General features: G+C 37.4%; 3 protein-coding genes across 3 annotated transcripts in view; all 3 read left to right on the top strand.

Moving 5' to 3' along the window:
* The window catches only part of LOC149034771 (uncharacterized), a 90,220-nt gene that overhangs the window by 21,300 nt on the left and 43,982 nt on the right, over positions 1–24,938 (top strand). The gene's annotated exons all lie outside the window — the stretch shown is intronic.
* Positions 514–1,392, top strand: LOC149034774 (uncharacterized). The gene has a single exon (XM_089194440.1). The coding sequence runs from the start codon at positions 550–552 to the stop codon at positions 1,390–1,392; it is 843 nt and encodes a 280-aa protein (XP_089050566.1). The 5' UTR covers positions 514–549.
* LOC149034773 (uncharacterized) lies at positions 5,504–23,275 on the top strand. The gene is made up of 6 exons (XM_089194462.1): positions 5,504–5,697; positions 8,127–8,278; positions 9,535–9,696; positions 9,959–10,036; positions 16,055–16,122; positions 17,315–23,275. The coding sequence occupies exons 2-6, from the start codon at positions 8,182–8,184 to the stop codon at positions 20,918–20,920; spliced, it is 4,011 nt and encodes a 1,336-aa protein (XP_089050588.1). The 5' UTR covers positions 5,504–5,697; positions 8,127–8,181; the 3' UTR covers positions 20,921–23,275.

The following is a 24,938-nucleotide window of genomic DNA, read 5'->3' as shown; positions in this document are numbered from 1 at the left end:
GCTTCTTGTGTTGTTTCGCTGCTCGTCTGTCTTCGTCCTTTAAAATGATAAGTTTGTTTGGGACATATGGATTAGTTTTTTTTTAGCAAAATAACTGGCCCAGCTATGACTGCTCTATTTACCGGACCAGGTAGGAATTCGCATCAGCTGATCTTTTTCTATTTTTTTTTCTCAGTTTAACACAGAGAACTCTTACACAATAAACTTTCAGCACCTTAGCTCTCTCAAAGTTCAGAGCCCTCTTACTTCATAACTTTTTCATTCAGTACGATGGTGTTGTAGTCTTCACGGCTTACTGTTATGAAAAATTCCTAAACTACACAGCATTGAATCATTGTTGTTAAGTGCTTCTTAATAATTGTGTGCTGAATATATTACGCGCCTATCAAAACAACATTTCCATTTACTATGAAGCGAAACTAACGACGTACATCTAAAAAGTTCTGCTTTGATTTTTTTTTATCCCTCAGTATTGATCAAAGGATCACCAGTTTTTAAGGAGAGATCAGTGTATTGTATTTCAGCAACGAAGTGATTGAACGAATATTTATGGAAGATTTTATGATGACAACCCGTGTGGACATAGACGAGCATGCATCACTCCTGCACCGCTCAAGCTATTACCTGCCTCTTCCAAACGAAGACAGGCAAAACAAAAGATCCATCAAACTGTGGGCTGTAGGCTTTACCTTGCTGTTACTATGGAATATTGGTGGCCCATGTGTGTACATGATTCGCAGTGTAAATTGTTTCAAAGACAATTCCACTGTCTATTTTTGTGAGAAAGGCGCAGTGTTTCCATATTCCGAAGAACTGGTGATAACATGGCTTGCTACACTCTCTGTTTTCACAATCATCATCATCTTGGCACTGCAGAAAGTTCCAGATTTTCTTGGATACAAAGCCATCCTACATCAGCTGAAATTCCTTCCCTCCTATTGGACTCTGATGATTCTTTTGTTTGTATCCTTGACCAGATACGTCAAGCTCGCTATATCTGCCAAATCCATCAATTCCTGGATGATATTGATGGGTTTGGCTTTTAAATATATTCTAAGAACTATATTTGTTGGCTACTTGAATTATACGCAGTTGAATTTTCTGAAGCGTCAATATCCCAATTTTATCTTTGTGTTGTCAAAGCTTTCCGTGCTGGTGTTATTTGCCATCTCTCTGATGAACTTGCTCGCCACCATTTTGGAACTTACTGTTCAAGTTCATAAGGTATATCGGTCTATGGGAGCACAACACTCGGAGTATTTTGAAATGATAAATGATCTTCTGCGTGACTTTGGTACAACCACTTTCAGATTCAAAATGACGAGTTTCTTTTGGCAGAAACTTTTCATTGATGATAAAAATATTCTCTCTAACCAAGCACCTTTGCAGTGATAACATGGATGATAGAGCAGTAAAACAGAGGGTGTATAGATTGGTGAGAGTGACGGCCTCTTATCCCATTTGGCGCAATTTTCGATTGAGTGTCGAAAGTAATCCGAGATTTGCTTCATCACGCTCTATGATTAGTTCAGAAAACTCTCGCTCCCCTCAGAACTGATCAGATGCAACGCTAAACCCAATCGCGACTTGTACCCTCGCGTGTTTCCACGACTTTTGCAGTTTTGCTTGGTTTTACTTTGAATTCGTATCGGTTCTTTGAGATGACTTCCTCTCCTCTGATTTGCCGATGTATTAACTTTGGCTTTGGTTTAAAGACACTCAATCGAAATGAACTATTAGGAATTCTATTACTTTCTCGCTATGCGAACGACAGAGAAAATGGCTCTAACGAATTGTAAATAGCCTGTTCCACATCTCTCGGGTTAAAAAAGCAAATGGCATAATATTCGTGTTTTCGTGTCTCAAGCGAAATTGCTAGTTACTTCTTAGATGTTTCCCTTAACATATAAACGGGTGTAAATCCTAATATGCCATAATAATCATTTTAATTACTGAGACTTATTATATTTTTATTTGCTTGCTCTTTTTGTTACATACGCGTTCAAACACAACTAATTCAGTGTTTAAACCAAGGAAAGGTGAGTTTGATTCAAAGGTTTTGGGCATCCTCAATGCACATATTTATTGTGCAAAATCGTTGCAGTGAACGGCTTTCAACTTGAAGAGCGTGTAACTCCAAGTGGCACCATGAATGTTCGTGTCAATCAGGAGAATCTCGGGCGTGAGTCATCGATTCCATCGCGCGAAAATTGGAATGGTTTTAATCTTATCTAAAATTTCTTACCAAATCAACAGTAGATTACTTTAGTGAATATTTTATAATAGTGGTGTCTACGTCAGTGCGTGACAGTCTGTCACTCCATTAAGCAAGAAACAATAAAGTTCCGCAAAGACACTTGTGAAAAACAAAAGTAAATGCGAGTTGAAAAGAGTTTCGTAAAATAAATACCTGCTTTAGAATGTCTGTTTTTAAGGAGTGCGTGACTCGATATCGGCATCTAGCGAGACCACGTGAGAACTCGTAGGAATGGAGATGCTTCGTGACAAAAGTCACGCCTTAAGACCTTAATGCTGCTTTTTTCTGTTTTTAACCCCATTTGTCGAGAGCATATATATTTAATGTAATTCAGGCTAAGTTGAGTTGATGGCTACTGCTACCTGTTGTAGTCATCTTTTTATATGATAGCGTTAAGACAGAAATTTAGTAGCAAACATTTCTTCACATCTTTAGTGGCCATGGAGAGGATTTCAACTGAAGTTCCAATTGTGGACGTTGAAACAGCTGACAAAGAAATTACTCAGGATGTTAATGAAGACCACTTACGAGGTTCGCTTTAAGCTTCAGTTACTTTACTACAAGAACATGCACTGTGTATTCCGGCTGTATGTAGATCGTAGCAGAGGCACAGCTGCATGTATGACCACCCCGTGGGGTGTGCTTCCTAGTTATAGGTCACGATCACGACCGAACTGACTATTGACTATAACATTTTGAACAGAGTTAATTACAATAATGGGGTCGCACATTTTCGAAATTTTGGGGGTAAGACAATTCTGAGAAAGTAGGGATTAAATGACGGAAAGTTCGCAGTTAGAAGGTCGTTACCAGCGCGTATTACCAAAAGTGACTAAGATGGGGGTCGATAATTAGCCACAGAATAGACTAGATAATAGATAATGGGGTAGGGGTTCTGAAAGGCCAACGGCAGATGCCCCACAAAAATTGACTCAAGCAACCTCTCAATTTATCTTATATTTTTTCTTCTACAGGTGGTTTTACCATCATGACAGCCTGCCCCGAAATAGATCAGCCACAGATACGGAAATCAGCCAAAATAATACTAATCTGGCCAAGACAACGAAATTCCTGTTATCCAGTGGTCTTCAGTTTGTTGTTGCTATGGCAAATAGTTAGGGCACTTCCGAACAGGATTCGTGATGTTTCTTGCATCAGGGTCCAATCCACCGCATATCAGTGCAATAAAATGCCACTTTCCCTTTTTCAGAACAGCTAGCAATAGTGTGGCTGGCTTCGCTGTGTATTTTCACCGCTGGCTCAGTTGTTGCTTTTCGGAATGTTCCACAGTTCCCCGGTTACAAGGCAATTCTATATCATCTCATGTTTGTTCCTTCATTCTCGACTCTGGTTCTTCTTCTCACCCTCGCCTTGTGTTAATACATCAACCTATTCATTTCTATCGAGTCTTCCTCATCTTGGGTCATAATTTTTTTCCTTGATAGTAAGTTATATTCTCAAAAGTTTAGCTGTAGGATTTCTAATTTACATCTATGGGCGGCCGTCACCGCCAAAAATACAAAAATATAATTGGTTGGTAATTAGTCTAATTGTCTTTTGGAGAACACTTGATCTTATCTTAAGAGATTTGTTTAAAATACAAATGGACAAGTCGCTTTTGGTGAAATGAAATATTCAAACAAAAAATGTTTATACAATTCAGGAGCTGTGTAGCCAACCTTGTTGAACTGATTCAATAAAAACACGAGTGGCCAAGTGTTAACTGAATGGTTCAGTGTCGAAATGAGAAACAGTTCAGCTAACTGTACTTTGGTTTAGTGACTTGACACAAACGGTTCAGAGAAGTGTGAAATGGCTTAAGTTATCGGCAAATGGTTAATCGTAAGCTGCAATGGTATAGTATCGAATCAATCTACTCACCGTAAAGTGAAATGGTTTAGCGTGACCCCAAATGGTTTAGCGTGACCCCAAATGGTTTAGCGTGACGACAAATGGTTTAGTACAAACCGAAATGGTTTAGTGTTACAGCAGTTGGTTTACTCCGTAACCGCCAAAAATACAAAAGGGAAATGGAAAAGTCAAGCTTGAAATTGAATAGGATAAGAATCTAAAATGCGCCTCAAAACTATAAAAACTATATAGCTTTAAGGCGCCCTTTAGTTGTAGTTTCGTCGTCTTAAAACAATGAATCGCTTTGTCACGTTTCTTAGCTATAGTTCTTACTGTCTAGACGGTAAATGTGCTGTCGTGTAAAATGATGCATTTTATCTGTATTTTTGTTATTCCTTTTGTTTCAGATTCTTATTTTATATTTTTATATTGATGTTTTGAAAGTTCTCAAATTGCACTCGCCTACGGCTCGTGCAATTTTGAGAACTTTCAAAACATCACTCGTGCCCATAAATCACGAAATGCACTCGCGTTCATACGATTTCCTATACTTATCGAGCTGCAGAACGTTCAGTAGCTCAATAATCATTTACTGAAAATGAAAGTAAGCTTTCACAGTGATGTATTTTCCTATCGTTTCAAACCATATGCTTTTTTTAACTCCAATTTTTATAGTTTGTTAAAACTAAGTTAAGCCGCAACTATTAGAGACTTAATCTTGAGGTTGTAAAATTTCTGATAGTTGCGGCTTAACCATGTTGGGAGTTCAAATCGCTCTTAGCTAGTTCTAAATTGTCCTTTTGTTCTTTTCAGTTTCTGTAAGTGAAAACTGCTGTACTTTAAATGGAGAATTCTTACCATGGTCATGGTAAGAATTCCCCATTTTTCTACCTCAATGTAAAATAAGAATCTGAAACAAAAGGAATAACAAAAATACAGATAAAATGCATCATTTTACACGACAGCACATTTACCGTCTAGACAGTAAGAACTATAGCCAGGAAACGTGATAAAGCGATTCATTGTTTTAAGATGACGAAACTACAACTAAAGGGCGCCTAAAAACTATATAGTTTTTATAGTTTTGAGGCGCACTTTAGATTCTTATCCTATTCAATTTCAAGCTTGACTTTTCCATTTCCCTTTTGTATTTTTGACGGTTACGTAAACCAACTGCTGTAACACTAAACCATTTCGGTTTGTACGAAACCATTTGTCGTCACGCTAAACCATTTGGGGTCACGCTAAACCATTTCACTTCAAATCGTTCTCCAAAAGACAATTAGACTCTATCTGTTCTTACAAACCAATTCTATTTTTGTATTTTTGGCGGTGACAGCCGCCCATATGTGGGCTCTTCTTTCAATTTACGTTGAAGAATTTCCGGCTTCAAGCTTGCACAGATTTATGGGCCAAGAAACTCCCTGTTCCATTTTCACAACGCGCTGTGGCGATTCTCCGTTCCATGACATAGCTTTCGAGTCTTCTTAGTACTTTCTCTGTCTTAGTGACTTTGAAACATTTTCATGACGGACTGAGGAAGCAAGGTCGTAAAATAGTCAAACGTGCTTTCCATTTCTGCGACAGAGGTAAGAACGCATGGTTGTATCAGATTTTTGAGTATAAAGTAAATACTTTAATTTCAAATTTTTTTAGTTGAGATTTCCTCCTTCAAATGTTCCTCATCTGTCCGAACTTTCTCTGATTTCCGACAATGAAAGACGTTCCTGCAGTTAAGTGACAACGATTGCCAACTTTTACTTTATTCTGGCGTGTTTAACTGTATTGCCGCTTCGTGTTAGTTATAAGCTTATTAAGCTGAGCTTATTTTAACAAGTTACAGCTTTCGAATTCACAAAAATTCGCAAGCAATGCCTGCCATTTACCTTGGACAAAATAAGTAATTCGGGAGAGTTACAAAGGATATCCAAATTATCGATTTGATTCAGTGCAAGCCCTTTTGATCGCAACACTTTCAGTTTCGTTTGCGTGTCATGCGGAGCACGTACACAATCGTGTTTGGCACAAGCTTTCATGTCGGGCTTATGTACGAATTAACTTAATTTGCTCCCGTATTTACGATTTCAGCGTATTTCATGTGTTTATGTTTATCATTTTATACTGTAGTTTGAAAGTGATTTTTTCTTTTCGATAGACAGCCTAGATTGTCCTTCCAAACTGTACTGTAAAACTGATTTCCTTGTTAAATATTGAGACAAGTTGATTTTTCTTCAAATTCAGCTAGTTATTTACTGCAAGAGTCCTTTCAATTAACTGCATTCGAGTTTTAGGAGTCCAATTCATCAACTGGTAATGATTGATTAGTGTCTGAGTGAAGTTTTACCTTTTGTCATCTGCTAATCAACATACGATCAATCAATAATCATACCAACTGAATGTTTCCGATCAATTTTTTTTTTATCAAAACTGGTTTAGTTCTGCATGAGGCTGCATGCATCCAAGTATGTGTTTGGTGATAATTTATGTTGTTATATGCCAAGGTAGTCTTGGGATAAATGTAAAGTTCTGATTGGTTCTTACTTGGTCAGGATTTTGCCACATAAACCATCATTGCACCATACAGAAAATCATAAAACATGTAAATTCATTGTAAACTAGTTTAGTCCAAGTGACATTGGTGCATTACAATTACCTTGCTCTCTTGAGGGGTACTAGGGAATATTGGCACCATGTCATTCCTATACTGTTACAACCTTGGGCCAATATACCTCTGTAAAGCCCTGGCAATCAGCTGGTTATATAGAAGTTGTAGTGGTTTTTGTAAAAGCGATATACACTTACAGGCTATTTTGAATTCCAGTTCAATTGACTTCCTTTTTACTTCACATTTATTGAATTTTTTTGTGCGTGAAGACAGCCGGCAAGGATTATTTGATATCTAAAAAACAACCAGTCATGATTATAAGGAGAATTAAAGTTAGCATCAAAGACAAATCAGTTTTGTGCACAGACAATATAAATATGGAATAACTGCAAAAATAATTAGTTAAATATACATATACTAATAAAGCAAAAATGTCAGCACCTGCACCAAATTGAAATCCATTTCAACATACATCAGCATGCATAAATGTAAATATTTCACTGTTTTTTCTGTGATAAAGTGAAACAGTTGAACTAACAATCACCTATACAAATATGGGCATCAGCTCAACTGTAGGAAATTGAATAAATGAAATATATCTTTTATAAGTTTTGACCAGTAATCCCTATTTAAAAATCAAATAAGAAAATTTTACTTTGGTGTAGTAAAATTTGTTTCTTATGAGAAACGATTCAGCATAAACTCTCTCCTCTTGCGGAGACATGGTGGTCCTATGATTAGTGAGGTGGATGCACAGTCAAGAGGTCTGCATTTGTAGCCTGGCCTGTGCTGGACTCAGGGTCAAGAGGTCTGGGTTCCAGTCAATGTGTTGTGTTCTTGTGCAAAACACTTTACTCTTACAGTGTCTGTCTCCACCCAGGAGTATAAATGGGTATGAGTAGGGGGGGGGGGGGGAAATAATGGTGGAATGGACTTCCATCCTGTCCAGGGCTGGGTAGTAATACTCCCAGTTGCTTCATGTGAGGAAACCAGGATTAAGTAAAGCTCATGCCCTGGACAGGCCACTTTTCAAATTCAGATGGGACCTAACTACCTACCACCTCTTAGTTTAAATGATTTAAATTGCTATTGTTACGAATTATATAAACTTGAAACACACAGATGTTGATTTTTGCCCAATTTATTTTAGTCAATTGCATAGGATGTCTTTGGTAAATCTTGAAATTTATTGTAATGAGAAGTGAATTACTATTTATTTAAATATTAATGCTTGTTTTCTTCAGTATATATATCTTTTGTTCTTTTACTGCTTTAAATATGTTATTAATATTAATTGCTTGTGATTTTGTGTCTATGTATCCCTCCCATTCTCAGAAGGGAAAAAATATTTAGTTTAGAATTGGGTAATATGTTGAGCTAATTTTTTACCATTTGCAACCATCTTTTTTTCAGGCCAGGATGACTTAAAACAGCAACTTTTTGAAAGAAGCATCCCCTTACAGTTGCTATGGCTAAAGAAAGAAGTCCAATTAAGGTTCCATCTGAAAATGAAGACTTACCTGACAAAGAAAATGCTCCAGATTTTGATGAGGACACTTTACGAGGTGAGCTAGGTTCAACTTTGGCTTGAGTCACGTTAAAACGTTTTCTATTCCACCAGTTTCACTAATGTAAGCAGATGTGGAGAATGCACTTAATACACTGCATTACCACTTTAAAGGATATTTGGCCAGTTAGGACTCTCTTCTATGATTACAATATGTTGTTCATTGACTGAGAGGATCTATGACATATTTGTTATTTTCTTTTCTCAAAGTTCAAAGCAAATTACACAAAGTTATAATAAGTAAATGCTTTATTTGATCATCATATAACATCCATTTTGTAAGTTTGCATCATAAGTACCATCATCATCATCACCATCTTTCCATTATATTATGCAACATTAAATTGAAAGTGTCAACTTCCCCTAAGCAACCATTTTCCAGTAGAGTGCAAGTGTTATATCATTGAATATGGAGGTGTTTAACCCTTGACACCCTAACATCAGTATCCATATTCTCCATACTATTCTTTGTATGTTTCTTGTGGTACTGAAAAAGAGAATTCATTTGAAGATCAATGCTTCTTAGGTTGGTGATCATTTCCTTTATTCTCATGAGCTTAGTGAATGATTCAGCAGTATTACTGTTAGGAGAAGTGAGATGCTGGTCACTCTTAGGGTTTAAAGAGTTAAGGAAGATAGTGAACTTTCACTAACAAATGGCTGAGAAGAAAAAAGTCTACAAGGTCTAGGTTTTAAAGTTTGGTCAGTTAGTTGAAAGTCAGGTTGCTTATTATTATTATTATTATTATTATTATTATTATTATTTTTATTATTATTATTTTTTTGGCCTAAAAATTGTGTGGGGCATTCAAACACATTATTAATTTTGCCTGTGGAATAGGAATTTTAGGAAACCAAAAGTTTAAATGCCTAAGGGTTTGCTTCTAATTGAGTGACGCTTAATTCTCATCATTGTTATTACCACTGTTGTCAACCAAATTATTAACATCATTATTAAATATTCATCTCATCTTCTTTATCATTATTCTTATGATTTATATAATAACTGTTAGTTATATAATAACTGTTGACGGGGGGGAGGGGGGGGACTGCACACATCCTCCAAGCTTTTCAGGGGATGGGTCAAGTCAGGCAGGTGCAAAAGTGGCAGCTGGCACTAAAGGAAAAATCTGCAGATTTTAAATCTCCAGATCTTGGCAGCTCTGCTTATGCACTAATTAACTACAACCACAGGTAATTATTAACTACAACCACAGACTTTGACACAAATTATTTTTTATTTTTTCTTTGCAGCGGCAGCTGATGTTTATAGGAATGAGGGTAATGAGGCCTTCAAGAAAGGAGATTTCATCAATGCTATTCATTTTTACACCAAAGGAATTAAAATGAACTGCAACGAAAAAGAATTGAAGGCCAAACTGCACAACAACAGGGCTATTGCACATTCTAAACTTGGTAAGATGATGAGAGCTTTAATATGCATTTTTTTTCTCTTTTGAAGCTATTGAGTTGTCAGTAGTAGTTTTCTGAAAAGGTGATAATTTTGAATGCATGCCCGGAAAAATTTACATCTTATCTTGGCCTCTCAAATATACAAAGAAGTAACCTCTTACCCCAGATATCAATGAGCATCACAAGTTTTTTCCAAAATTATAGTTGTAATGGTAGTTGGTTTGCAACATGTATGGCTAATCAGAGATATTTATTTCAATAACAGGAAATCACCAGGATTCACTAAGGGATGCAGAAGCAGCCATTGAGTTAAATCCAACTTTCCTTAAGGCAATTGTGAGAGGTTAGATATGTTAGTTGTACTATAATAATAATAAAAAAAGACTCAACACTCCAAGGTTAAATGAGGTTAAATGGAGTTCAATCTTGTCTCAATTGACTTTAATTAAGAGGTCGAGACCACCCTGATGTACATTTGAATCCAGCTCTTGACTGCTATGCCATTACTTTCCATTAATCATGATAAGAATATTATTTTGAACGGGATGAAGAACTCAATGCGGAATGCAAAGCAAAATTTCAGCATGAAAATTTTAGTTCTTTAAGTTCAATAAGTCACAGGTGTCAGATATGTTAAGAGCGTGTCCACGAGAGCACCAGTCAGTCGTGCTACATGCCATCTCACCGATTTCAATGAGACTTAACCAATTTAAAGGGTCTACCCCAAAACTAAAAAAGACAAACTAGTTTCTGTTTTGGTTTTTTTCCGGGGGGAGATAGACCACCCCCCGGTTTTTCTTGGTTTTCACTAAGGAAATCGCTTCAAATAGGTAAAATGTATGAAGCTCTCACTGCGATAGTATTTAACCGATTACTTTGAGGATTTGTACACATATTTTTACATCCTTACTTAATGTCTGCTGCGAGTATCAGTCAGTTTGATTGACGGCTTGTCAATAAACAGAGGCAAATATACGACTGTGTTTTTAGACTTTTCGATTCATCCAAATATTTGACAACTTTGAGGTCAAATATCTCCCGTTGCCAGAAAGCTACAACACTAATCCTGATTCCCCTTTATAACCCATCATTTCATCTCTGCAAATCATCAAAAAAATCTTTGGGCACTACCGTATGTTTTTCTTGGATACCTTTTAAAATCTGCGACTGTGACAAGTTTCTCTCAACTACACCTGTCACGCAATTCTTGCTCTAGGCGGTCACTTGACAAAATAAACCTATATTTTTTAGCTCTTTATACAAGATGATTGATCAAGAAAGGTGAGAAATGTGAAAAACTTTCGAGATTTTTTCTAGGAATGGAAAATTTCACGTTTAGAGAGATGCATGTAAACGAAAAATCAATGGGAAAATCGTAGCGTTTCTTTCTTCAGTCGTTTATTACTTTGAAGATTTGCTAAAATCAGCAGATATGGCTTTTGTACGGCACAAAACATTCATTAGTCTATAATATGATTGTTAATCATCATCATTGCTCATTTTAGGAGATTTTAAAGTCACATGCTGCGTGTTGGTTGATATTACCAATTGTTCCAGTGTGCTACAACTTCGGCTTTTACAGACGAGAAATTCTGCGCTCTCGCTCGAGAGCAAATATCAATAGTTCTATCGGACTAAAAACTGTGCTTCTATCCCGAAAATAAAATTAAAATAGTGTTGACGTTTTCACTTACCGACATCGAACATTTACATGCAGAACTCCGCTAAGCTAACATCTGTTGTGTGACCCGAAGACTCTCCGTAGGAATTATTCAAGCGCGTTTTTCGTGCTATCTGCTAGATAACAATTTCAAAATAATCTGCAGCTCACTATGATTATTTACCTGCTTCGATCGTAAAATATCTGCGTATTTTTTTCAAGCATTCTACTATTACATATAAATCTACATCTCTCTAGATCGAGTGTCGCCGGCGTTTAATTGCGTGACTTGTAAAATTTTCAAATAAGAATGAGCCAGCAGTAATTTGACGAGTAGGCTACCTGCAAATATCCCTTGATGAAATCCCAAGACATAGTCAGTTGTTTTCGTGAGCAAAGACAATAAATATGAAAGAAAAGTGAGATGCAAATGTCTTTTTTTTTTAGCTTAATAGCAGCTGTACCCTCTCCTGCAGTCTTCGTCTAAATTTTGCAAGGTCCCTCATTATCTTCTGCCTTTTTTCGGTCACTTTCGAATTCTGAAGCTAAATCATTGGCAGCGGCCTCTCCGTCCTCATTTATATTTACAGAGGGGGACCTCATCAATAAGCCAATTTTTGTTACGGCAGATAACCGGCTAAAGTATCGAGCGATTTGCTGCTGTATCAACCGGTCAGTCTTAGTCAACATTTCTGGCTGGTGCCGTCTCTTAAACTCGATATTTGGGAAATCACATTAGAGGCGGTTGCCTTACTAGTTTCCTCCCTTGTCCAGCACACGTCTAGGAGATAATTCTCTGCTTTCTGAGAAAAGGTGGCTGTTTTTTGTGTTTTCCAAAGAGCCCATCCAAAGTCCTCTTGGCTAATTCGAGATTGTTCTTCAGAATTTTTACCTGAGGTCCGACCTTGAACGTAGCCATCCCCTATAGAATGGCAAGCCGGTCTTTGTCCATTTCCTCTTGATCTTATCCTAGGCGGAATTTTTTTGTCGGCCTCACTGTGTTTGTCTTTGTCAGGGTACATTTGGATGGCAGCCGGTGACTGAAACGTCTTGATACATCCTTCTTTTAGCAAGAATATCTCGCTTTCTTGTTCCGTCTATGACGGATTGGGTATAGTTCTCGCGATGACCCACGTTCAGAAATCTGTGCACATTGCTGATAACCACTCGCTTCTACGATTAGTTGGCTGAAGGTTTCTAATGTGACGAGCCTAGTGAGACCCTGAGGTGTTTCAAACCGTGCAAGTTGGTCTGCGCTATAAACTTGTCGCAGTTCTTAAGCCAGAGGGAGGATCGCCCACCTCTATCTATGTGAGCGCCTCTACCGTACCTGCGTATCCCCAGCAATCATATGATATAAAGTTCATCTCAGTCACAAATCACCAGTTAGGAAAACTGATGTTCAGATAAGCGCTCTTCTTGCCCTTCTTCCTTATTCATTAACGACTCTAAGATAGCAGCTACAGTACGCGTTCTATTAAGGTTTAAAGTCACCTTGCCGCCACCAGGAAGACTCGCCACCAGCTTTGATTTCTTCTGCCATCTGCAGATTCATCTCTCTCTCACTTTATGTCTCCGATTTTTATGAGGAGGATACTGGCATTTACGAACCCGAAGGTCTAAATCTCGCACCAAGTTGTGCACGATATTTGAGGTACATCGTGAAATCGCGACCTTGGTAATCTCTAAATAAGCCAATACGCGCTAGAATAAGCTCCATCTCGGACGAAACGCATGTTTGGGATACATCGACGTCTCTCAAATGTTTTTTTTTAAGCTGTATACCCACGAATTTAGAGGTATGAGCTGTTGCCGTCCCTGGCCAGCGCGAGAAAAATAACATTTGGTTCTACAGTTAGTTGCAAATGAACAAGACAACTGCACCATCTTGACTTTATCAATTCGAGTGTTAGATTGAATTGAGGGCTTTTTAGACACTCGATTTTTTATATGGCATACACCTACAGTACATAGGATTAACAATGTCTGTTGCGCTGTTGCGAGAAGGAGGAAAATATTACCGGAAGTGCAAACTCTTTTTAATAAGAGTTTCAGAGACGTTTTAGAGATGTCTATATTTGATCGGCTGTCACAAAAAAAGACCCCCACTTAAATTTACTAGGAAAAATGAACTTACCAACTCCTTGTTGAAAAAATTGGAATTCATTTGACCGATACGCCGGTTGTTTCAATTTTGCTTTTTCCTCGGGCTGCTATAAAACAGTTCATAAATTGACTAATGAATAAAATGTTTTGAAATACCGTTCGGAATTTGCCTTTTTTTCTGCGTGCAAATCAAGGGTAGACAAAGTTTTTAAAACATTTGACTAGAATTTCATGGAGTTCACCTCGATAATTTTCGTCGGCCAGAGTCAAGACGCGCCAAGGTAAGGGACATCGCCCTCCAGTAAAATAATTTTCCAAAGAATAAACGTGGCAAGCGTGAGGAAACGCACATTTTTTTTATCATTGTGATCAAAGCCCAATGATGTACCTAAATTGGTACTTACGGTATCAAACCATCGATTATGACAGGGTGAGCTTAATTTTTCTGTCGAGGTCGACGTGACTTCACATTAAAAGCATTTTTGACTGAACAAACTAGTGAGCATCACTGCACGAACTGAGAAAGTAAAAACTTGTATTTATCTCCCACGCGTTTCGTCTGACAATAGTAGACTTCATCAAGAATTTTTTCAAGTAGGGTAAATAAGATTGCTCATATACAAATAGTAAATAAGTTGTCTCTTTGGTATTGAAGCCAATGGATAGAATTCGCCAGATGCGCCTACGGTGTTATACATGCGTGACATTTTCCGGACGTTACATGTACGAGTACGTGATCCGTTTGAGGGTCACAGATTTAGGGTAAATATTTCACCCCTCAACATTACGCAATGTCTCTAGTTTATAGAGGTCTTAGAACGTTTCATTATATGGAGTTGCCTTCTGCGGGTAGAAGGCTACAAGCGAATTTCTCAGGCGTAATTGCCTTTGATTTCTTAATTGATGTTGTCGCAAACCTAGTTTTTGGGACTCACGAGACAAAAAAAACTTATCAGGACCTAGTTTCATGTTCTAATGGAAATAAATAGCAAATAAAAACACATTTTCTTGAGAAATAAAGTCACCAATGACGGGGGTTCTCTGAAACAAATAGTGATAGAAAAGGATTTCAGTTCTGGTCAATATTGACTTTTCACGGCCTACTTCCAAATCTGAGGGAACGCACTGAGGGAATAAAAAAACATAAATGTGTGATAATGCAAGCAAGAGAATGAAAATCCAAATGAAGAAAAAGGAGAAAGCATAGGAACCCGTGTTGCAGCGTGCAGATATATTTCGAGCCAGGCCTACACACCTAAGCCCGACACCACCCAGAGAAACTCGAAAGAGTCCTGTATATGAACTAGCTTGCACGTGCACGCAGGAAAGGCCATGACAATCAGCGAAAATAATAGCAAATGCAAATGATATTTGCAGTCAAAAAACAGAAAAATAAGATAACAGAAGGATTAAGAACTTTCTAGAAGTATCTTCATGAAAAAAAAAGATGAACAATTTTTACTTCTCATGAAAAGTCACGCAGTAACCCTACAAATACTATTTCTATACGTGGAATTTCTTGATGGTGGAAAGTGGAAAAAACATTTTCCAGTCTTATTTTCTGGAAACATGGCGTAGTTAATGAATTTATGGGGCTATTGATATTTCCTATGAAATAAGGGGGGCAGAGTTTCCCGTCATGCGCGGTATGGAAAAGCCGAAGTTGTTACACTCGGGAACTTGTACGTCAACAAGCAGGCGACATGTGACTTTAAAATCTCCTCTCCTGTTACAGTTTCCCTATTGTGAACTGTGCGATGATGATAATAGACGATCAAAGTATAGACTAATGAATGTTTTGTTCTGTACAAGAGCCCTATGTCCTGATTTTAGCAAATCTTGAAAGTAATAAACGACTGAAGAAAAAAAACGCAACGATTTTCCCATTGATTTTTCGTCAACATGCATCTCTCTAAACGTGAAACTTTCCATTCCTACAAAAAATCTCGAACGTTTTTAACATTTTTAACCTTTCTTGATCAATCATCTTGTATAAAGAACTAAAAAATGTAGGTTTATTTTGTCAAGTGACCGCGTAGAGCAAGAAGTGCGTGACAGGTGTAGTTGAGAGAAACTTGTCACAATCGCAGATTTTAAAAGGTATCCAAGACAAAAATGCGGTAGTGTCCAAAGATTTTTTTGATGATTTTCAGAGATGAAATGATGGGTTATAAAGGGTAATTAAGATTAGTGTTGTAGCTTTCAGCCAACGGGAGATATTTAACCTCAAAGTTGTCAAATATTTGGATGAATCGAAAAGTCTGAAAACACAGTCGTATATTTGCCTCTGTTGATTGACAAGCCGTAGATCAAACTGACTGATACTCGCGGCGCCTATTAACTGAGGATGTAAAAATATGTGTGCAAACCCTCTGAGTAATCGGTTAAATACCATCACAGTGAGAGCTTCATACATTTTACCTATTTGAAGCGATTTCCTTGGTGAAAACCAAGAAAAACGGGGGGGGGGGTGGTTTTGCTTTGTTTTGTTTTGTCTTTTTTTTCTTCTGCTCTGTAATGATTTCAATGGTTTCAGGTTCTTTTCTCAGAATTGAGCTACAGTAATAGTATGCTTCTTTGTGTTGTTGCCTACAGGAGCCACTGCTTGTGTTGAATTGAAGAGATTTGAAGAAGCAATCACTTGGTGTAATAAGGGACTAGCTGTATCCTTTGAAGGAATCTTTCATTTTTAACCCTGGGTATAATGGAAATAGTTTCCATAATTTGATGTTTCAAGGGAGAAAATACAAAGAAGGGTATTAATTATGATGGGAACTTGTCAGCTCACATACTTTAAGTGTGTGTTATTAAGAAACGTAGGAATAGTTATTACCTCATGACTTATTAAAGATATTACTCCTTTTAGCCAATTTGATTTAGTTATACTATCCATGCCAATAACTGGTACATTAGTTTAGATAACCCTTTAATTCACAGACCAAGTTTGTAATTATCCTTACTGTTAACCGTACGATTTTTGTAATGTTAGTTCAAAGAGTTCAGCATTGGATCAACTAATTATCCCCAAATTGATATTTTTTTTACTCTCAACACTCATCTGATTGATATTGTATTGCTATTGTAAGGAGAAATTCTCTCTTGGTCACTCATGGGAGTTAAAGGGCTAAAAGGCTAATATTCATCCAGTTTATACATGGTACGTGGGTAGATGATCTCTCTAAAACAAGCCAGAACAAAAAGCTCGGTAATGTTTAGATATCTTATGCAGATTTTCTTGCCTTCGACCTTTTTCCACTACTTAGAGACTCGGAAACTTTCGTCCTGCTTTCCTATAGACAAATAAAAATTTTAAAGACACCTATTGGTGTTGTAGACTCATTTCTTCCACTGCTGTAAAACATTCGTCTGATGTTAAAGCTATATTAATTTAAAAATTGAGCAAGTGCTGCTCAGTTTTTGGAAACTAGGGATTAAATTTAGATATTTCGCGTTAAATTTTTAGGCTGCACACTGAAAAAAGATTTTTTGAAATGTAAATTTACTTCATAACTGACTTTAAGACTGAATGTTGATAAAACATCTATCTTTCATGCAAGCCCTCCTAATGGGCCATTTTATAGTTGTGTACTTAGTTGCCAAGCCTTTGATTTGGAGAAAAGCTGAAGATGACCTTGTTATGATAGAGACCAGTATCTAGAAACGATAATAACAAAGCAGTTTGCTTTAAATAGCAGCAATGTTTTTATCATAACAAGGTCACCCTTAGCCACACTCCTGTTCAAAGGCTTGGGAACCAAGTACGCAAATGTAAAAATGCACTATCATAAATCAATATGATCAGAAAAATAATATTTTTTTGTTTTTTCCACATTTTTAACCCTTAACATAAAAAAGATTGAAAAAAACAATAGGATCTTGTTGTCATTAAGAATTCAGTCTGTCAGTGAAGTGGGAGATAAGTCTATGGAGGAAAAAGATCCTATTAGTCATGACCACGGTAGTGCCAGTTCAGGTGATGTCAAGAAAGTCATAGGTCTCTATAATCGGGGAGATGAAGCCATAGAGTACCTCAACCTATATCGTAAAAAAGCTAAAGAAGTAGGAGACAGGCATGGGGAGGGTAACGCTTATGGCAATCTTGGCAATGCTTATTTTAGTCTGGGTGATTTCAAAAAAGCCATAGAGTACCACAACCTACATCTTAAAATAGCTAAAGAAGTAGGAGACAAGCATGGGGAGGGTGTTGCTTATGGCGATCTTGGCGATGCTTACTTTAGTCTGGGTGATTTCAAAAAAGCCATAGAGTACCACAACCTACATCTTAAAATAGCTAAAGAAGTAGGAGACAAGCATGGGGAGGGTGGTGCTTATGGCAATCTTGGCAAAGCTTATCACCGTCTAGGTGATTTAAAAAAAGCCATAGAGTACCACAACCTACATCTTAAAATAGCGAAAGAAGTAGGAGACAAGCATGGGGAGGGTGTTGCTTATGGCGATCTTGGCGATGCTTACTTTAGTCTGGGTGATTTCAAAAAAGCCATAGAGTACCAGAACCTACATCTTAAAATAGCTAAAGAAGTAGGAGACAAGCATGGGGAGGGTGGTGCTTATGGCAATCTTGGCAAAGCTTATCACCGTCTAGGTGATTTAAAAAAAGCCATAGAGTACCACAACCTACATCTTAAAATAGCTAAAGAAGTAGGAGACAAGCATGGGGAGGGTAACGCTTATGGCAATCTTGGCAATGCTTATCACCGTCTGGGTGATTTCAAAAAAGCCATAGAGTACCACAACCTACATCTTAAAATGGCTAAAGCAGTAGGAGACAAGCATGGGGAGGGTAACGCTTATGGCAATCTTGGCAATGCTTATTACAGTCTGGGTGATTTCAAAAAAGCCATAGAGTGCCACAACCTAAATCTTAAAATAGCTAAAGAAGTAGGAGACAAGCATGGGGAGGGTAACGCTTATGGCAATCTTGGCAATGCTTATCACCGTCTGGGTGATTTCAAAAAAGCCATAGAGTACCACAACCTAGATCTTAAAATAGCTAAAGAAGTAGGAAACAAGCATGGGGAGGGTGGTGCTTATGGCAATCTTGGCCTTTTCTATAAGAGTCTGGGTGATTTCAAAAAAGCCATAGAGTACCACAACCTAGATCTTAAAATAGCTAAAGAAGTAGGAGATAAGCATGGGGAGGGTAACGCTTATGGCAATCTTGGCAATGCTTATCAGGGTCTGGGTGATTTCAAAAAAGCCATAGAGTACCACAACCTACATCTTAAAAAAACTAAAGAAGTAGGAGACAAGCGTGGGGAGGGTAACGCTTATGGCAATCTTGGCAATGCTTATCTCCGTCTGGGTGATTTCAAAAAAGCCATAGAGTACCACAACCTATATCTTAAAATAGCTAAAGAAGTAGGAGACAAGCATGGGGAGGGTAACGCCTATGGCAATCTTGGCATTGCTTATAAGAGTCTGGGTGATTTCAAAAAAGCCATAGAGTACCACAACCTACATCTTAAAATAGCTAAAGAAGTAGGAGACAAGCATGGGGAGGGTAACGCTTATGGCAATCTTGGCAATGCTTATCACCGTCTGGGTGATTTAAAAAAAGCCATAGAGTACCACAACCTACATCTTAAAAAAACTAAAGAAGTAGGAGACAAGCATGGGGAGGGTAACGCTTATGGCAATCTTGGCAATGCTTATTTAGATCTGGGTGATTTCAAAAAAGCCATAGAGTACCACAACCTACATCTTAAAATAGCTAAAGAAGTTGGAGACAAGCATGGGGAGGGTAACGCTTATGGCAATCTTGGCAATGCTTATGACAGTCTGGGTGATTTCAAAAAAGCCATAGAGTACCACAACCTAAATCGTAAAATAGCTAAAGAAGTAGGAGACAAATCCTTAGAGGCAATGGCCTACTGTTCATTAGGATGCGTTTTTGAGTTGCAAGGTGGACTGCCAAAAGCCGTTGAACATTACCAAGCTAGCATAAACTTATTCAATTCCTTGAGAGTACTTCTAAAATCTAAAGATGAGTGGAAAGTTAACTTTCGAAATCAGCATCAAATGGCGTATACGGGTTTGTGGAGAGTTCTCGTAGAACAAGGTAATATAGATGAAGCCTTATTTGTTGCTGAGAAAGGACGAGCTCAAGCTCTGTCCGACCTTATGGAATCCAGTTTTTGTGGTGAAGCAAGTCAGCACAAGGCAGGTGATGAAGATTTAGCAGTCACTGCTAAGTCTACATCGATTTGGATGAAACGTTTTTCAAAAGTTTTAAAAAGCGTTCCATCAAACACCGTCTTTCAGGCAGTGGACAAAGCTTACGTCAATCTTTGGGTTGTGTCCGAAGGAAAACAAGTTCAGTTAAGACAAAGTAAACTCAAAGGTTTTGTTTCAGAGAATGGTGGATCTAGCCAGTCCTTTGAGTCGTTCATGTTCGGTGTCTATACACAACTTGGTGTTCGTTCTAATGTGAGATGCGAGAATCGATCTTTAGATGCTTTGAGGGAGAACTGTTCAAAAGTGGATGAGAAAACCAAAGAAGCCAACCCTCAACCTCACATCCAACAAGACGGATACTTGAGCACTTTGTATGATATCGTTATGAATCCGGTGGCTGACTTGATTGAAGGGGATGAGCTACTCATTATTCCTGATGGACCCCTGTGGATCGCTCCTTATGCTGCATTGAAGGATGGTAATTCTAAATACCTGTGTGAATCGTTCACAATCCGAGTCGCTCCGTCGTTAGCAAGTCTTAGACTCATTGCCGATTGCCCAGATGATTATCACAAAAGCAGTGGTGCATTACTTGTAGGAGATCCGTGGGTATCCGAGGTTACTAACAGCGAGGGAGAGAAAGTCCTGGAGCAACTTCCGTGTGCTAAAGAAGAAGTAGAAATGATCGGAAAAATTCTGAATATCACGCCAATCACTGGCAGACAAGCCACGAAACGTGAGGTGTTGAAAAGACTCAGTTCCGTTTCCTTAGTTCACTTTGCGGCACACGGATGTCCGGAAACTGGCGAAATTGCTCTTACACCTGACCTAAACCGAATATCTACCGTGCCTACGGAGAAGAAGGATTACATTTTAACGATTCGAGATGTGTTGAATGTTCAACTTCGCGCCAAACTTGTTGTGCTCAGTTGCTGCCACAGTGGTCGGGGCGAGATCAAGGCTGAAGGTGTGGTTGGCATTGCGCGCGCTTTTATGGGGGCTGGTGCTCGGTCTGTTGTGGTGTCTCTGTGGGCCATTGATGACAAGGCTACTCTGGAATTCATGAAATGCTTTTATCAACACCTTGCAGAAGGTAAACCTGCAAGCGAGTCACTGAACCTGGCCAGAAAAAGCCTTAGAGAATCAGACAAGTTCCACGACATTAAATACTGGGCACCCTTTTCGCTGATTGGAGATGACGTCACTCTTGATCTCATGGGTATTACTCAGTTCGCAGAATCACATAAACATAAGACTCGAAAGTGAACACTCAACCATCTATTTACAGGTATTCCAATGAAAGTCCACAAATGTTCCAGTAATCAAGCCGAGTAAACATTCAGTTAGGCAATAGGGCAAGTTTTCTACGAAGAGAAATTACACCTTTAGCGAGCGAAATTACGATAAGCACGAAATAAGATAGAACTTACTGACTGTTTGGAGTTTAGAGTGACCATAACTCAACAATTTTGGTGAGCAAAATATGCCAGTACAAACACGGCGACTGGTTCTTTTTCTACTAAGCACATGGCCGATGTCCTGGATGTTGACGTCAAAATGCAGGCACGCGATGGGAGCCTCAATGGCAAAGGAAATAGAAAATTTAAATTTAAAATCACATAAATCAAAAATTGTCTTTTTTTTTTAAATCTGAAAAAGAATGAAAAAATGGCGCAGGAACGTGGAAGGTTTAAATTTTTTCTAGTTTGGCAATTTTTCGTTATTTTTCATTACTCTTTACTTTTTTGTTGAATGGAATTTGAGATGTATAACTTTACTTTGGTGAAGAAATAAAAACAGTCTATTTTATTATATTTTGATCAGTGGAGTTGTCCTTTTTTTTTTCTTACCTTCACAAATATAAATGGTTGCGAAGAGAACGAAATGTAACAAGGCTTCTGTTATGAACACCTGCAGTAGTTGAAGGCGATTACGAGGTTTCCGTTTTCGCCAAACTGACGCTCAGCTCCATTCCTTTATTACAATTAGTTGTATGGGAAACAATTTAAGCGTTTTTTTTCATGTACATCACCAGAAGCTTGTCCACAGGGTTTTAATTACGTTTATATTCTCAGCCATTGATAAGTTACAAAAGTTGGCGAAATTTTAATTTGGAAAATTTGATTTGCAATTTTTTCAGCCATATGTTAATTAAACTTGGATGATTTTCCTTCATCATTAATTCCTTTGTTACAACTTGAGATTACCTTTATTATTTCCTTTCAATCCATCTTAATACAATCCAATTCCATCAGTGCCAAGATTGCCATTCTAAGCTTAATTTCAAGAAGTAAACATCAGAGATAATGTTATAGAATTTACTGACTATATTTTTGACATTAGACCTTCTTTTAGGGGTGTAGCCAGCTTCTAGTCCCGTAGGCCCGTCCTACCTTTTTTTTCTTTCGCCCTGCAATAATATGACTCTTTCAAATTTTGAAACAAAAATTGAAATTTCTCAGGGGACAGGTCTATAACAAGTAAAAAAGCTGGCTAAAACCCTGTTCTTAATCAAATAAGTTTGGTCAATTTTAGTCTGTTTTATCGGATACTAATCTGTTTGTTTTTAAGAACCACGACAGAGAGGTTAAAAATTTTCCTTATAATCTAAACAAGGAAATAACGAAACAGATTTCACTGTAACTGAAGTTTCAATAGCTGTAACTTTCAATGCATGTGAAATGGAATTAGTTGTTTTTAGTAGTAAAATATTTACTCCCGTAAACTAGAGAAGTAATTAAAACGAGCCATGTAGTCCTCAATGGGAATTATTTTGGTGAAAAGGTTCATGAATAGATGTAAATCTAATCCGTAGTTGGAAAGGTTCAGGGCTTCAGCATAAAATTTTTAATTTTTGAAAATTCGCTGTTATTGCTCTAAATTTACCTTAGTGGAATTTGAAGATGCCTGATAATATCTTTCTTAGATTTAAGAATTTATACTTAGGTACTCAGAGTACGCTTTTTAATTAGAACCCGTTTTGTGCACAAAAGTTTAAGATATACACAGCTGTTTTAGAAGAAAGTTTCGTAAAATCAATCTTAATTTTGCAGATTTTTTTAACTACCATTGGTATGTGCTGGTATAAAATGTAATAAATAACCTCGCACATGGTTGAATATGATGTAACGTAGGATTTTAAAAACAAGCTGGGACAGTTTTAACCTAGCATGCTTTGTACAATGTCTGTAGTTCGTGTAAAGTGTTTGATACTATTTTTAAATACAGTTGAAGATAATTGTTCATTTACCTTAGTTTAATTAACTCATCCACTCCCAAGTTCTGAAGAAAAATTCTCCCAAGAGATAAGAATGTGTTTCTTTGTTCCTTCATTCCGAGAATTTATTGTTACATTACGTTTCTATCAAAAAATTATCCTCCAGTTTGGATTTTCTCAAATTCTTATTGACACCATGTTTTTCGGTGTATTAATACTGTGAGGAGAATTTAAATTATAAAAAGTCTTGGGAGTAAATGGGTTCATTTCAGTGTCTCTTTTTAGCGCGGTTTTTACTTAATGCCTTTGACAATTTAATGCAGTTCCTATGGTCCTTATTTCTTAACTTCTTTGTGTAACAGAAATATCCAGTGTATAAAATACAAAAACCGCGTTAATTTTCATTGTCTGTCTCCATATTGTTAGGATTCACGTGAGATGCTGAGAGAACAGGTCCTATGCCCGGCGGACTTCAATGCTTGTTTTGACCCGCGCGCACCAAGTTGATAATGTGTGCAGCTGACAGTTACTAACATTCCATGCTTCAAGCCCCCACCCACTCAACAAATGCCCGTTGTCTCTTTGATTGTATCTCTGCCACTGTCTATCGTTCTCCATATTGTCATACGGGTTTTGAACGCCAACGGACGTGTTCATACTTTTGCGCCTTTTTCACCTTTTTCCTTACACATCTTTTCACATTTGCGCATCCCTTTTTACTGCTTCCTTTTGTTCCTTAGGATTCGTGACATAAAGAAAGATAGGTGTTAAAAACCTCCAAGGTTCTTGTCCTCCAGCCTTATTTAACTTTACTCTTTAAATGGCGAACCTTTTTTATGTGTATCTACAACATCAACAGAATTAAGTGAAAAAGAATAGCTTTGCTGTTTCCGTAATTGTAAAATGTTTTTAATTTGAAAAAAGTACGAAATCTGAAAAAGGACAAAGGCAGTTTAAAAATATCTTACGTGATTAACTGTATTTTCCTTGGCTGCATATAACTTTATCCTCTATAAAGTTAACATATTAAATTTGTATTTGATATGTCCGAAGCTTAAGGTAATGAGAATTACATTTTTTTAATCGTTAAATGCAGAGTTAAAAACATCGAATTCAAAATAAAAACAGACAAAGTAGATTTAAAATTTACTTCTGTTTCTTATTCCGGACATTTTAGATTGTGAAATAAAAACAGTTGCTGGAGCTATCTTGTGCAAGACTTATAGAAAAAAAGGTCATTTGACGACTTGTGCTTTTTATAATTTATTCTTGTCCCGTATGGCTGCAATTAGTGTTGTGTAGCTAAAGGACAAATAATTGTAGCATAGTGATAATTATGTCTTTTTAAGGTGTCAGTTTAAGCCTAAAGATTCGCGATCATGAAATACTCAAAGGTTGTCAACGAAAATTTCGTCACAGAGACATACAGGTACACTTTTGGTATTAAAATGTATCTTTCGCGAGATGTTCCATTTTCATTGATAAAGAAGTTGCGACAAAACTCTTGAAAACCAATTGATAACCGAACTTCTGACGCGTAGTGCAACTTAATTGTGCATAAATTATCGTACATTTTTCAATTTGATTTTTTTGTGTACATACAAATATGCCTTTAGCAACGGGCCATGTTGAAAATTAATCTCAATCAGGTTCTTAAAGTACGACTAAAGGAAATAACAATTTACAGGTATGAAACATATGTTTGCTTTTCCAGTAGTTTTTCTTAACAATTGGTAATTCGTACGTCAGCGTCCGTTCATCGAGACATGAAACACGCGGGAAGTTTGGAGAGCACAAAAGATGCGTAAGAGTTGCTCGAGGCGTAGCCGAGAACAACTCTAGCTTCTTGTTTTATAACATTTTCAACCCGATGGTTGAAAAGGGTTAAATGTTTCTTCTATTTTTAAAAAAGTTATTCAGTTAAGAACCTCCTATAAAAACATGAAGGATAATTACGAACCTTCTGGCTATGCCCCTGGGTATTTCCAAATTAAATGACATACTCAATGCTTAGTGTTCATCAAGCTCCAGTGTTTTAAGAACAAAATGTGTTCCAATCACATCAGC

The sequence above is a fragment of the Pocillopora damicornis genome, chromosome 14 (assembly GCF_964200805.1).
Source record: "Pocillopora damicornis chromosome 14, jaPocDami1.2, whole genome shotgun sequence".
Lineage (NCBI taxonomy): Eukaryota > Metazoa > Cnidaria > Anthozoa > Scleractinia > Pocilloporidae > Pocillopora > Pocillopora damicornis.
This window is presented reverse-complemented; position numbering and strand designations above follow the sequence as displayed.

Excerpts from the sequence above, each read along its gene's own strand:
- LOC149034773 (XM_089194462.1), top strand. The coding sequence starts at position 8,182 with ATGGCTAAAGAAAGAAGTCCAATTAAGGTTCCATCTGAAAATGAAGAC. Across the intron at positions 8,279-9,534 it reads TGATGAGGACACTTTACGAG|CGGCAGCTGATGTTTATAGG; the intron begins GTGAGCTAGGTT and ends TTTTCTTTGCAG. Across the intron at positions 10,037-16,054 it reads CCTTAAGGCAATTGTGAGAG|GAGCCACTGCTTGTGTTGAA; the intron begins GTTAGATATGTT and ends TGTTGCCTACAG.
- LOC149034774 (XM_089194440.1), top strand. The coding sequence starts at position 550 with ATGGAAGATTTTATGATGACAACCCGTGTGGACATAGACGAGCATGCA.